The sequence below is a fragment of the Bombus terrestris genome, chromosome 1, assembly GCF_910591885.1.
Source record: "Bombus terrestris chromosome 1, iyBomTerr1.2, whole genome shotgun sequence".
NCBI classification, from domain to species: Eukaryota; Metazoa; Arthropoda; class Insecta; order Hymenoptera; family Apidae; genus Bombus; species Bombus terrestris.
The window spans coordinates 8,532,331-8,547,291 of record NC_063269.1 but is presented as its reverse complement, the minus strand read 5'-3'; the positions used below and the strand labels follow the sequence as shown (position 1 = coordinate 8,547,291).

The 14,961-nt window shown below is 37.4% G+C and overlaps 1 protein-coding gene across 8 annotated transcripts in view; it reads right to left on the bottom strand.

The window, feature by feature from the left end:
• The window catches only part of LOC100643794 (nucleolysin TIAR), a 580,836-nt gene that overhangs the window by 128,790 nt on the left and 437,085 nt on the right, over positions 1–14,961 (bottom strand). For all 8 annotated transcript variants that reach the window (XR_007223602.1, XR_007223608.1, XR_007223603.1 and 5 more), the window contains one exon: positions 9,775–9,862. Coding sequence is in view for 3 of the 8 variants with exons in the window: in XM_048404767.1 (XP_048260724.1) it covers positions 9,775–9,862 (88 nt within the window). In the remaining 5 variants the exon portion in view is untranslated. The remainder of the gene's footprint in view (positions 1–9,774; positions 9,863–14,961) is intronic.

The window sequence follows — 14,961 nt, the reverse complement described above, 5'->3', positions numbered from 1 at the left end:
ATGTAAATAATTATCATGCGAAACAATATTACTCGAAATAAAACCACCGTAAGAAGAATATAGTGCAGCGTGTATTCAAATCACACACGGATTATTATCATCCAAAAGAATTTACCAAACGACCAACACACATAATTTACTACAACTACGAATCGAATACCTGAAATTTCGGGGTGAGAAACTTCGTGATACATAGCAGGGAAGATTTAACAACCGTGCATTTCTTCGTGGCGAAGAAGCATTATTACCTTATCAACAACAACTAGCCGCGGATAAACGAGCATCGGCAAACATTACCGACTAAGCCAGACAAGCAAAGTCGGATGCAAATGGCAATAAAACGAACATCAAAGGAAAAGTTTCATCGGAAACTGCCGATTCGTAACGACGTCGCGTCGAAAGAGACGGTGCATTTTCGGCAACAGCTCGTAATGTACGGTCGCGAATCGAACCAAGAGGATAACTTTAGTAGCCGGATGTCGGATTCGACCTTGCGATCAGCTCGAGAACTTTCGATACGATATACTTGCATCTCTGTAGGGGATTGCGTTCAATCGAGCGTTAACGAACAACGAGCAACCAACACCGCGAATCTGTCCGCTGATGATCACTGGATCAATGGAAACATGCTGCTGCTGCGAAATTGATAACGAGAGTCCGTAAAATCCTGCTGTTAGCGCTACAAATAATCCACGGATTGACTTTTTAATTCCGAGAATTTGATTTTGTTAGTTTGTTTGGCAAATTGCATTGCGGATAATAGAAAGCTGATTGTTTGGAAATAGGAATTTTCATGGAAACAGAGATGACTGTTCGCTATAGTATAGAATATGGCAGTACGCGTTTCACGTAATTAACTTAGGAATTCTTTTGCTATTTTGAAGATTAAATGTTTCAGATTATATGCTGTAATATATATTGTTTTTAGCAATTTCATTTGTTATCAGAAGGACTTCTAATTTCCAAGAATTAACCGAAGAGTTTGATGTTTCTTGCTCCTTTGTAGCAACTGAGGTATCATAAAGTCGTGTTATCTTTGATCTTATAATTGCAGGTGTCACGTTCAACGTATATATCACTTTGGTATCATGAAGGCAGCTAATTATTCATGGATGTTACTAACGTTCACGAATTTTACTAATTTCGATTCTAATTTATTAGTGAACGTCCAGTCGCCCTTATCAGTTTAAGCAGCGAAATTGTAATTACAAGTTGATCATTTTCTCTCGGATTAATGACGATTATGGTATCCATTCGGAATTAAAGATAAATCAAGCAACTACAAATAATTGTCACATTGCACAAGACTCTAATAATAAAACTATCATTTGGTCGAAATTTCGTCAGTATAATAGTTCGATGAAAAGTGGATTGTACATAGGAGTCAATCGTGAATGATAGTTACAATGATTTGATAAAGATAAACATGCGAGACGTATGGAAAAATCACTTTATCCAAAAAAAATAATAGTGAATGTTTGATGGTTGTTTGCATCATTCGTTGCACGATAGTACACAAAATCTCGTCTATCGGAAATAACAATATAAAAACTTTTAGGATATGAAGTTTTATCACACTCTCCCTATCATTTTTATCGTTTTTCAAATACCTAAACGATTGTCTGAAATATGAATTGTTCGAGTATCGGAAATGAATCGGCACGAACAACTGTTATATTATAATAATATCAATACATTTTTCTATTATACATATTTCGTATTAAAAACTGTTTCATTCTATTTATTTGAAAACATCTATCACATTTAATAACTTGTTTTCACGCAAAAAATACTATAGAATAGCGTCGTTACACGGCATTTTGTTAAAAACTATTCATTAATTCCATTCGTTCATTTCATCCAGTTCATTTCATTCTATTCTTCACGGTCCATCCAGTTTTCTATTGTATTTTCAGTTCTCAAAGTAATAAAAATAGAAGAGAAGGTTATTTCAACCTACTTCTTTACATAAATTCTCCAATTATATCTCACGTCGCACTTTGAAAGAACAAACCTACTGTGGGAAGAATTCAATCTTAACAGATATCGCGCAACGATCAAGTGACAACGAAGCGCAACGAAATGACTTTGCTGGACACTTTCTTTTACCCTCATCATTTTTATTACGTGGAATCAGCTCCTCGACGTTCGTATCGCTATTTAGCGGCCAGCAGCGGGTCCGCGCACACGCGTAAATATCCAGGTTCGTGTTGGTGAACACGTACACACGTTTATTCGCAGCGCCGCAGGAAAACTCGGCCGTATGCGTCTGGCAACGGTCTGTGTATGGAAACGACTCCCCCGGGGGTGGCTATATTAAAATTCCTGAAACTTTTTAATCTTTCCGGGGCGCAGTTAAATATTAATAACGAAATCTCGCACAGGGCAACGTGTTTCTCGTCGCCGAGGGACACGTCGACTGCTGCTCGTTATACTTGTGACGACCTCGCGAGACCATATCGACATCACGCTCGTTCCTACCCTTGCTGTCTGTTTATTTTTCACGTACGCGTACGTGTTGGCGAGTATTCACAGACTTTGCCAAGTAAAATGTTGTTAACCGGCAGCTAGAAGGAAGCCGGCAAGGCGTAAAAGAACCTGACGTTAACTACGCCGTCGTGTATTATAAATATCGTAAGTTAGAATCTGCGCGACATTAAACTAGAATGAGAAGAAAGAAAGAGACAATATAGAGTCAGGTGCTTAGCATATAAATTAAAAAATTTATTTCTAAATATCTATACTTAAGAAAAATAACGACTGTGATCTATCACAAACTTCTGAATCCAAAAGTGGGCGTGATTCTACGAAATCTGCAAAATTCTAATACCACAAAGTTCAAGAGTTCTGTAGAAATAATTCTTAAGAGCTCTGACTCTTAAAAAAGTTTAAACAGCGTTAGATATCTATATGACTTAATTAGTTGTATTTATTTCTATCTAATTTTAAGTCCAAAGGCTGTAGTTATAAAAATCTGTCTGTTGCCAAGCTCTTATACCAACATTCTTGAACGGTCCATTTAAAAATTCATCAAAATCTTATTTGGAAGAAAGATTTGACCAATCCATTAAATCCTCTGAGGTGTATTTTCTACCCTCATTTACGACTGACTTTCAAGTATGTAGCCTCACGCAATCTTGCACCAATAATCGAAATCCATTGTTTCAAGCATCTGTCGCGTTCACGGTGATTCTTTAATCCTAAAAATAAGATTGTAAAATGTCTATTGTCATTGGAACAAGGAACGGCTCATGCTCAAACAGCGACCAAATATTTTGACGATAAAATTAATCTGCCCAAAATCCGCTTAATATTCGATCGAAGCTAACGGTGTTCCATAATATACAACAAGTTTAATTATTTTCTGCGAAGTTTAAGATTAAATTTAAAAATGTCGAAGCTTAGGTGGCTCGAATAACTCAAGTTTGCTATATGTTTGCTAGTGAATACGCGTTTTAAGACGGCGGAAAAATGATATTTGAGAGGTTTGCCGTTCGTATTTGTCTATGCGTCAGTGGTGGTGGCAACCGCAAGGTGCAGTTATACGTATTAGTTGGCGCGCGTTACGGCGAAGGGTGGTTAAGAGTGAAGAGCGAAGGAGCAAAAGGAGGCGAGAGAGAAAAGCGGGGCCAGAGCTTACTTAGCCGCCATTTAAACCCAAAAGCGAGCTTTGGTTCTCCCACTGAGACCAAGCTGCGATATTAACAGCCTAACGCTGTACCGGATTGCCTAAAATACACGGTCCATGCCGGAAGTATCGAGTTCTAGGTAGACGTTGCTGCTGTCGTTTCTATAGCGAGCTGGTCTCCGCGTAATGAATGTATATACATATGTGTTAATTGAAACGCGGTTTAACTGCACGCCTTCTACCTAAGTCTATCTCTCTAGTGAATAGTTACGTGGGGCTATTGCAGTCTTATTGCTTCTATTATACAGACTTTTTATGTCAAAGTAGCGATAAAGAGCATTTAGCAGACACGTTTAAACGATATGATTTCCTGTATACGCAATTATATTGTGAAAAATTTCTATTGTTATAATAACGTTAAAATATACTTAATATTCGTAAGAAAAGTAAAAGTTTTCTCAGTGTAAAAACATTCAAATCCATGTAGGCAAGGTCGAACATTGGCTATAGCTTATTAAAAAGCAATTCGAATGAAACTGCGGACTACTCTCCGGGGAACTACCAAGGGAAACAATAAAGTTCCTCCTTAACATTTTACGCTTTGTTAAATCGTTTTATGCGACACACGTAACATGCGCTAGATTGTCCTTACGATTAAAGCGGTTATTCTTTTGAATGGAATATATGTTTTTGAAGGAATACCTGCGAAACTTTCCATATTTTTTATATTTTTAGAACCAAACGGACGCGATAAAGATAACAAAGGGCGAAAAATAAGTTTCGATTCTCTTACTGTAAATATCAAAATTCAACATAATATCGTAGTCTCGTAAGACGCGAAGAGAATATCCGTATAAATGTTTGCTTACTGTCAAACGACTTATCTCAGAATGCAAGAATTCTTGCGTTACCTCGTTTAAGAAAACGACGAAGTTATCACCCTATCTTAAAGCAGAGTCTATAGAGGGTATGGCGTATTTTATGTTAAAATTTCTACTGAATCTCAACGTACACGCGAGAAGAGAATATTATTGTTATTTGTAGTAGCGTTGAGAAAACAGTTGATAATATTTTATGCAACACAGTTCAGACATGTATTCCTCTTTAGAATACGTATATTTCTTAATTAGCTTAATGTAGCTTAACGTGCTTCTCATTAATATTTATGACCGTATTACACATTTTTTCGTCTCCAATTCTAAATTACATTACTTGTTGAAAAAGGGGCTATAACCACGTTTAATGTAACATCATTATAATAAATTCTGCATCTTCTAAAATAATAAATGTAAACCTTGGTCAAAATATGTTCGGATAAAATAATATGGTAATTAACATTTCTCGAATAACTGTTTATATATTTATCCAAGCGATTCTGCACATTTGCACACCATGTACGTGTATACATCGCCATAAAATAATTTCCTACTAGAAATAGTAATAAGAAACGCGTCTTGCAATTGTGATACTAGCAAAACAAGGTTCCGTACATACGTACAAAAACATTGGGAAAAAAACAAAGCAGAATTTTTTCATCCGGGACTTTGTTTTCGTTGACTTTGATAGTTACAACGCAAATATTTGCAGCCAATTTTTTCAAAAACAAATCGTATCAAAAAAATATTATTCTACGGTTCTACATTTTTTTCCGTATAGAACTTCCATTCGCTTTGTACTATCAATTACGAGACATTCTGCATGTTACAATGTAAGAAGATTTGTTGAACGCGATGCGTATTTGCATACATTTTAATCGTATCAGAATAAATACAAATCTCTTAAATTTCATATTTTTATAATAATTTCTAGGAAATTCAAAAATCCAGAAAAGAACTAACGAACTTGCTAACGCGACGAATATCGTAAATTGAGTATTTTCGTTAACCGTGCGTTGACTACAAATATATAGCTAATTCAAAGTGACGTCGACCGATCAAACGATAGATAAAACAAATTGCGCAAGTATATGACTATTAATTATAACTGTGACAAATTTTTCATTTAAACGGATGTGTCTTTAACTTTCTCGGCAGTATGATAACAAGCACAAAGATAACAACCGTGACACGAACATAAAACGATATTCAAGGAAACGATACGCAACGATAAACGACAATGTAGCGTTTCTCAAAGCTCGTTCTCGTCCCGTACTTTCGCTACTCCATTCTTTTCGCAAACTTTTCCTCCTCTAATTTACAATCCTGTCCACTATGGCTCGCGATTCCTCGTTATCATCCATTTTCCAGTCACGTTCGCACGCTTATTTGCTCGTGTATACATTCTCCGGCTTCGCGTATATATCCTTTTAACGTGTACGTTACGTACACAAACGAGTACGGGTAAAATCTGAAGAAACCCCTCCGGGTTAAAAACTCAAATGTCATTGTCTGCATTGTGGCAGTCGGAGAGTTTTTCAGCGGAGTGTAACTGCGACGTTTGAAAAGTAGAAGTTTTAGAAATGCAGCGGCGTGTTGGTGTGGCTAACAAGCGGCTGTTATTCATATGTGCTAGTTCGCCTATCCTTGCACGGATACGAGGATTCTTCAGGGCAATTAGAGAGGTTCTAGCAGCAGCTCAGAAACAAAGATTATAGCGGAAGAATTAACGTGGGAATTCTAAGTGATACTTTACGTAACATATATTTCTAAATAATCTTCCAAACCCTGCTGTTGGAAACTAGTGAATCATTAATGCGGAAAATCATAACTCGTGCCAGTTAGATCAGTTAAATTTTATCTTCATTCGTTTAACAATCATTCTTTCAATTTTTTGACACGTTGAAATATTTGAAATTCCCCGTGCTCGTTCTTTATGTTTCGGTTAACGTTATTACCACGCTGACTGTTACGAAACAACGATCAAATATTTTAAATTAAACGCAGAAGAACAAAGACACGGCGAAAAAATGATAAAACTTCGCTTTTTCTCCGTTGGTTCGAAATGATGGATAGGGTATTTCGATTAAGGGTGGCAGAATTCTCGACAACCGATTTTGCGAAGGTGTCGAGCGACGGACCGATCGGCAGCCACAGGGAGAGCATACAATTAATCTGAAGTGTTTGCCATACACTGTGAGCTGGATAAGAAAAGCGTTTCTGGCGCAGGCCGGTCAAGAAAGAGTGTGCAACGTGGGAGCGGAAGAAAAAGAAACCGGAGGTGGAAGGTGCATAGAAAGAGGGTAAGGCGGTCGTGGGGCCGACAAGGGGTTGGCAGCATGCAGGGGTGGAAACACGACGGTTAGAGGGACGAGGAGGTGGGGGACACGAGGACGGCGCGGGAAAACAAAATGAAAGAGGAAAACCGCTGGCAATTTTTCACTAGCTTTTTAAAGCGCGGCTTAGGTACTCGTGGAGAGAGTTTGAATCGATTTTACCGGAGGGCCCCATTTTTCTGCCGTCTCCTTGTGGCAAGCGACGCGAACTGTACCTACTACTTCCAGCTGTTTCGCCGCCGAAACGCGAATGTCACCCTAAGTTCGGATTTCACATCGAGGTCCACGATCTCGGAACTTACCGCCGGATTTTCCTGTCAAACGAATGCTTCCCGGAGATACACGGGGATTTCGGAGATTAAGAGTACCACCAAATGTCAGGGTTTAAACGAGCACTATTTTTGGTTTTTTTTCTTCTTTTTTTTCCCCGCTACCCTCTCTTTTTGACGATGGAACGCTGCGCGTATGAAAAGCCCCATTCCACGATCGAACACGGGTATCCGGAGATATAGGTGCATTATTCGAGATTAGGTTTTTTTTTTTTTTTAATTCTCTTAAAGCTTCTGGCTGGTTTTTTTTTTTGTTATTTTTCCCATTTCTTGTCAAGTTTCGTTCGTTTTATCGGATTCGTGCGATATACGATTATCTCGAACATTTCGCTTCACTTTGGCAAATTGATTTGAAAATGTCAATTTTGTTTTTGTCTTTGCGAAGAGTCGAAATGCAATTTAATGTGTCGAAAATATTGTCGAAAGTTCTCACCTGTTTTCATAGTTTTCAGACGTGTCAGTGGGAACACTACGTGTCGGAGGATAAAATGATAATTCTTCGCGCTCTTCTTATAATCCTACAAATATTTTTATAATGGATATTGTACAATTTTGCGTGGCATATTCATGAACGGTACTGTACGATACTATGGTAAAATTGCAAATTGTAAACGGCGTATGTAAATTGTATCGTGAATTGTAAACGGTGCACATGAACTTTAGATCATAGTTAGCTATCGCGGATAACCATGTTGTGGTAATTAAGTACATAATACGAACGTCTTAAGGAACCATTTTTTACAGTTACAAATCGTTAATAATGAGCAATTAGATTTTCTATTTTGCACTGATCAATCTCTGATTCATTAATTGGCGCATTTACTTCCTAATTGGAAGCAATATTTGTTCCACATTAGCCCGTTATTTATATAGTATTTCATTATGTAACAGAAATTCATAATAAATAATTCACTTCTAATCTCAACAAATCCACAAGAGAATATACCATTTGTCAAAAAAGTAACGAACTTCCCAGACAATGATACTGTACATATAATTGCACAATGCACCCAACTGACCGCGGGATAATTTGGAGTTTCTGGGAATTGAGAAAAAGTAAAACTACGTTGTTCCATAAATCTCGTTATAAGTCCGAGAGTGTAAATAAATAATAATAATAATAATAAAAACAGAGGGTATAAGAAAATCGTTATTACGGTGCAATGTACGTAGTAAAAACACGTAACTCATTGCGAAATATTCAATGCAGGCTAGGCTCGATGACATAAAACCGTGATCTCGCTGCTGATGGAGTTTTTTTTTTTATGCGTGAATTCGATCAATATGCGCCTGTCATTTCGATGTTAAAATATCAGCAAATGGTTAATATCATTTACGGCTCAGGCATGGAATTCCATGCGGCGGCGAAATATAATATTTCATGCAGGCACGATAACAAAATACTATACACACTTTGGCGAATGTGATTTCACGACTGAAAGCGCAGTGAATATTTAAACAACCACGTGCGTACGAGGAAAAAAATATATCTCACGTTGCGATGTTAAATTAAAAATACGCGTGACATCGATGCTTGCACGAATTTATGATTTACATATGGAACCGCATACGATTCGTACTGTCCTTTTTCTTCTTTTCTCTGCTCCTCTCTGTCTGTTCGTTTTTGCTATTAGACATTGAAAACCGCGCGTATTCGACCAATAACCCCGCATCGTATTTTTTAAACGTGCAAACGTCAATGCATAACGATCGTTGAAGGGGAAATAGATCGGCGAAATCCGCGCGATTGATAAAACGAAATATTCAGATCTTCCTTCTCTTTCCCATACTTCAAACAGAATTTGCTCAATTTAACTGCAACTGTTGGTCCTTTCTCTTAGAATCAACAGAAGAGGACAATACAATTGTCAACAATAGAGTTGATTGTACACTGCATAAAGTTATCCAGGAATATTGACACATTTCGAGTATACTATAGAATGTATCCATCCTGAAAATACCTACTGTTACGATCTTCCTTCCACTTGGTCTCATCTTTACTTTATATCGATAATATAGCAACTACCTGGTGAAATTGAAACAAATCTACCTTTCTATGAAAAGAATTTTTGGCACAAACTCTCTATTAAAGATTAGCAAAATATAGAATATTGATATTAAATATCGATAACGAAAACGTAGCTTTTTTGTATTTAAGTGTCGATTTAATTTCAAATTAAAATAAAACCGTGATTTAATGGTAATTAACAAAAACAAGATTAAAAATTGTTGCTTCTTTTCTCGAGTTAAAGTAGACGTTTCAGACATTATCATCCTTCTTCTTTTATCGTATGACTATAATTCCTAATGACAAACACGCTGTCAGGTAATAAAACAATTAATTAATTAATAAAATAATTACCCGTATTCTTTGTACATATTATGCGCGACAGCCGTAATATATGATAATGCAAGTATTTGTACACTGGACAAAAATAAAGACAACTGGAAGATTTGGCTGTATAAAATGTTTCTGAACCGCAGCACGGCTAGTTATTGTTGCATGCACGTAAGATCAGCGTTCACGTTATATCGCTATATTATCACTCGTATACTACGAAGAGAACGGTAAGTCGTCTTTAATGAGCGAGATTAAGAGGACTTACGAGATTTCGCCGAAAGGAGCGAAGGCTTCCCTCAAGGTCTGCGTCTCGATCTCTGGGCTCAGATCTCCTACGAATATGTGGTAGTGTTCTGAAAAAGATATACGTGAAATCGTTAAAAAGAATTCTTTGAAAAGAAGCGTAACGATAAAAATGGTTGAAAATACAGTAATAATATGAATAGTCGGAGTAACATTTATTTTATAATTCTATATAAATCCCTGTTACGTTTCAAGATATATTTCATATATTTTATTTAATATCCGAACCGTCAAATTGCACACATAGAATTTAGAAGCCAAAACGTAAAACATTTTCTACCACAAATAGAAACAAAACTCACGATTTATTTAAGCTTCGTCAGTCAACGTTATTCATTCGATTAATTCGTATTGCAATAAACGTAATCTTTCCTTTCAACGATATATTGCTATTTCGTCAAAAATAACAATTTCGTCAATCGTTAGACGATAATACAAATTCGGATTGTCGAAATTCACAGCAAACATAAAAAATTCTTCACAATTGACTTATTCACTGGAACAGCGACGTATACAGCGTGTATACCTTTATCCTTGCGTTTCATGGAAAATTGGATGAATTTGTGGCCCGATAAAACCACGACGGTTCGCGATAGTCGGAATTAATTCACGGTCGGGATATTCGGCAGCTGGCAAACAATTTTAAATTAGAAAATCAGAAGCAAAGTATTGTTTAGTCTTTAAATATTCGAGGCAGTCTTTGCGTTATAGAGCCGGCGGAACAGCGGGCGAGCACAAAATTGGACGCGAGGGTAAACATGCTTTCATTGTTTCTATTAAAATTGCAAGAGTAATTTAACGGCGGCTAGTCTCGCTATATACATTAGATAAAATCCCGTGTATTCTAATAATGCGCCCGACTGTTCTTACTTTGTTATGCAAACTCGCTAAAGAACGCCGGGAAACACCGACCCCGCTATGTATCTCAACAAGAAAATTCAATTGGAAGCGGAATCACGGTGGAAAGTCAACGTCTAGATTGCGTCGTGTAAAAATAACGGGATACCGAAAATATCTTTCCATCAAAGCTTTAAGGGCTGTTTACCTTGTGGAATGGCGGTGTTTGTTAAGCAAACCGAAAATACCAAGAATAATATTTAAGACGCAGCACTCGATCGAAAGTTACATATTTTTAAAGAACTTTTTGATATTTGAAAGTATACCGGGAGCAATGGAAAATGAAATAAAATAATAAAAACAAGACTGAATTTCTGTTGACGTACTGAGTGATTATAATGTTTCAGAAATTGACTTAATGTGTTTATAAAAGTATTGTTCTCTTTTTCTCTATAATTCTCTTTTTTAAATTTTGTTGCCAGAGAATATTACAAGAACAAATTTTAAGTAAAATGAAGAAATCACAAGGAAGTTGCACGTCGTATTAATATCGGTGGTTAAGTATTAATCACGTATTAATGTCACATGCCGTTTTATTGGTTTGAATGTCTTCAAAATGATAGAGATGCTATTAAAGATGACGTTTGAAGTGGAAGAACTCCAAATACAAAGTAGTCGTAATTTTCTTGATATTATCTATTTGCTTTCGACAAACATTACAACAATTCTCGTTGAATTGTAATTAAGAGGTTGTTTCGTTAGTTTTATAGTAGGTCGAATATTTTGTAATTGAGTATTATATGTGATAAAAAATAATTAACCAATCGTTCTATTTTCAGCGAAAATGCTTAGAAAATAATTGTTTCAACCAACTTCGTTATTCTCTAAGTTTCATGCTTCGTTCATGCTGCATAAAATACTTTTTATCCGAAAATGGAAACTGCTAATATCGATAAATAGAGTAGAAAAAAGACAATAATTTTCCAATTTCGAAACAAGCAAACATTCGGATTATATTTCTACAACTGAAAAAACAACGAATATGCTTATTCGAGTAAATCGGAATTCGACGACAAACATCATAAAAAGAGAAGCGAATAAACTAATATGCCGCGTGGTGAAAGATCGCACAGATTTTCGAATAATTCTACCTCTCTTGATTAATCGGAACACTGTTGTAAACGAGCAATTAATATCATACGCAAACACGTTCCTTTAACCGAATTTACCAACAGCAAGTATAGCATTGATTTTCAAATAAGCTCAATGTCGATGATACTGATAGGTTTCGATAGGATGAGTTCGTACGAGTTGCGGCGACGAATAAAATTATAATAATCCACAACGTTAAATATTAAATTAGGTGACAGTGGCCATCAAACGGGTCCCGTAAACGGCAATACAAATAACGATCGAGGCCATATGCGATGCCCCGTGAACAGGAATACATTATCGACAACAAAATTCGAAGAGAAGCTGGCACAACAGGCCAACGCGGTGTAGCACTCTGTGGTGAAGTGTACACGCATATTAAAGACGATCATGTTCAACGCTGACTCAGACAAGATTGAAAACTGCACCGTTCGACGAGTTATGGGAATCTTTAATGTGAAGCTATGGAAATTTTGTAAGGCAATAAATAATATTTGCGCCACCAAGCAGGAAAGACGCAGTAAAACCGTCGATTTAGTACAGCGGCCCGGTTGTTCCGAGTTCGCTGAATATGCATTTTGCCGCCGCGAAATCTGGTTCGTTTACTCTATCCCTAATTGCTCCACTTTGCTCCACAGTTTTAAGGTACATTCCCCGTTTCTACTATTGACGTGCCCGGTTTGTTGACCCCATTTGCATTTTTTTCCCCGCCGTGGTCGCCTGTTCGCAGACCTTTACCAAACGGTACAACTTCAACTTACGAATTTGAATTTGATCAAAAAGCAACTCGATCATCCGGTTGGTTAGCTCGATTCGATTCTGTCGTTTCGTAGAGAGAAAGAGAGAGAGAGCCCTTTGCGGTTAAATTGGCTATCGATCTGCATGCGTGATAGGACAGACGGACAGATGGACGATCCTAAGGTCCGTACAGCCAAGACGATCTTTCTTTCTGTTCCTTAGGATGGACGCTCCATGATCGAAAATGGAAAAATGGTCTGGATAAACATTTCCTTCTAGCCAATATCCTCTCTGCCGTTGTCCCTTCTGTTACTCGCTACCTTCTACTCATTTCATCACCTCCCGCAGGTTATTCGGCAACGGGTAGGTCAGGATGAGTAGTCGAAAATCGAGTTACAGCTATAGGAGCTACCCGGTCCGGACGTCAGTTACTACGAACCGAGTATTTCGCCAGAGGAAAGTATAGAGGGCCAAGGTAGGCGTTGGGAGCGTTGGAAACGGAGGGTGGTCTGATTACAATCGGTTTGATGGTCTATCCTCACTGGTTGGAGGTTCCGGTGGGCACACACAGTGGCCCATTCTCGTGAATTAGCCCGAACCTCGTCATCTTCCCCTCCGCGTTCCACTGCCAGCACCATCACATCGCACCGGGATCTTCGGACTATTAGGAAATCAGCAGGAAATTGACAAAACTTTATTTTGCCGACGGCTTCGTTTCCAGCCTCGTGCTTTGAACTTGATAGCGTGAACACGTTTTTCATACTCTTTGACTGTTCAAAATATTGTTTCTTTAATAGACTCGTATATTCGAATCAATTTTATTCCGAAAAGCCTGCGTCTTTGTTTGTTATGCAGGATGTTTGGTAAGAATAGAAGAAGATGTGATTTTATATGATCGAACGAGTCGAAAATACAGCGTAAAATATTTTTATACGTACAGATATATATAGATTAGGATACATAACATTTGTTAAAGATTGTATCATATTAACAAAGAATAAATTTATTGTAATTAGATTTGAATTTATGCGCCGTGTAATAATAAAATTTATTCACTGCGTTGTTTACAAATTGCCAAGGGTTGCTCCACTTTTCGTTATTGATGCACGAAACATTTCGCCCCGGCAAATGCGCATAAATCATTTTCGTATACAAATGATCTTCGTTGAACATTCTTCACCAGATTCTCAGACAGAGAGTTTCTAGACAAGATATCCACTAAATTATTACTCGAAACGTAACAGCTTCTATTCTAGCAGTCTACCGCGTTCGTGTCTATATCACTTTCTGATATGGTTCAGTCATGTCGACACGGAAATAAATGGAGGAACGGAGGACGGAGATAAAATATAGCGACGTGCGTTTTCAACGATATCTCGTACTATTTATTGTCATATTTATATGAAGAGACCTGCACTAAGGTGGATATAGAACCACATCGGAACGTTATTGAATTTTCTATTAGCTGTCTGCCTGTATAAAAATTTATTGTGAACATTAGCCTCAAACGCGATCGGCAGAGGCAACACAAGTTTGCCTCTTTCAAACCAGAAGAGAAATCCAATGAAATACAATTTTTAACAGCTTCTAATATTACCAATATCTTTGAAATGATTTCTGCAAACGAACACTCCATATTTCGCATAGAAATTTATTCTTCGATATCAAGTTTCAAATCTCTCAAGATAAAATCTGAAATATGTGCGCCTCGATTAGCATTCACGTTGCCTTAGCAATGTAGGAAGTGTAGAAACCTCTACTTTCAATTCATTTGTTACATATTTAATAATGATTTACGTTCCACGTATACACCGTAAACGAATTACAGACGCTTGTGAAAATTGGTATTTCGACGATGTTTCGATATTTCATTTTTAATTTAACCACCGCGACCAAACACAATGTTATCGTTCTGGCTTCGACAATTTATACAAACGCACGATGAAAACGCTAAAACGGCTCTTTCAATTTTTTAAACGCAGCAGTGTTAGTCTTATCAGTAAAAAAAAATTATTGCAGCGAGGGCAAGACTCGGACGGAAGCAGTGACATTTGACAGTTGGCCGGTCAGAAAAAATTCGACGTCGGCATCAAAAGTCACGACACACCTACCTATTCGGGGTCGTTTAAGCGGGAAACTGGATTTTCAATAAAGCAGCGGCAATGGGGCATCATTTATTATTGCTGCCAAGCCTCTCTTTATCTCTTTCCCTCTACCTTCCGACAGGACGATGATTCTCATTTGACGACGGAATTGTGGCACAGCTTTATTATCGTCACCGTCATCGATGTTCGCTGCGATTGCAATGTCGACGCTAGGTATGAACGTATAAACGTCATTATTATCACGCTGATCGTTACGATCGTGGGATATCGCCAATGGAAAACGTGAATACGTTGTGAAATAAGGCTACTACCAAAGT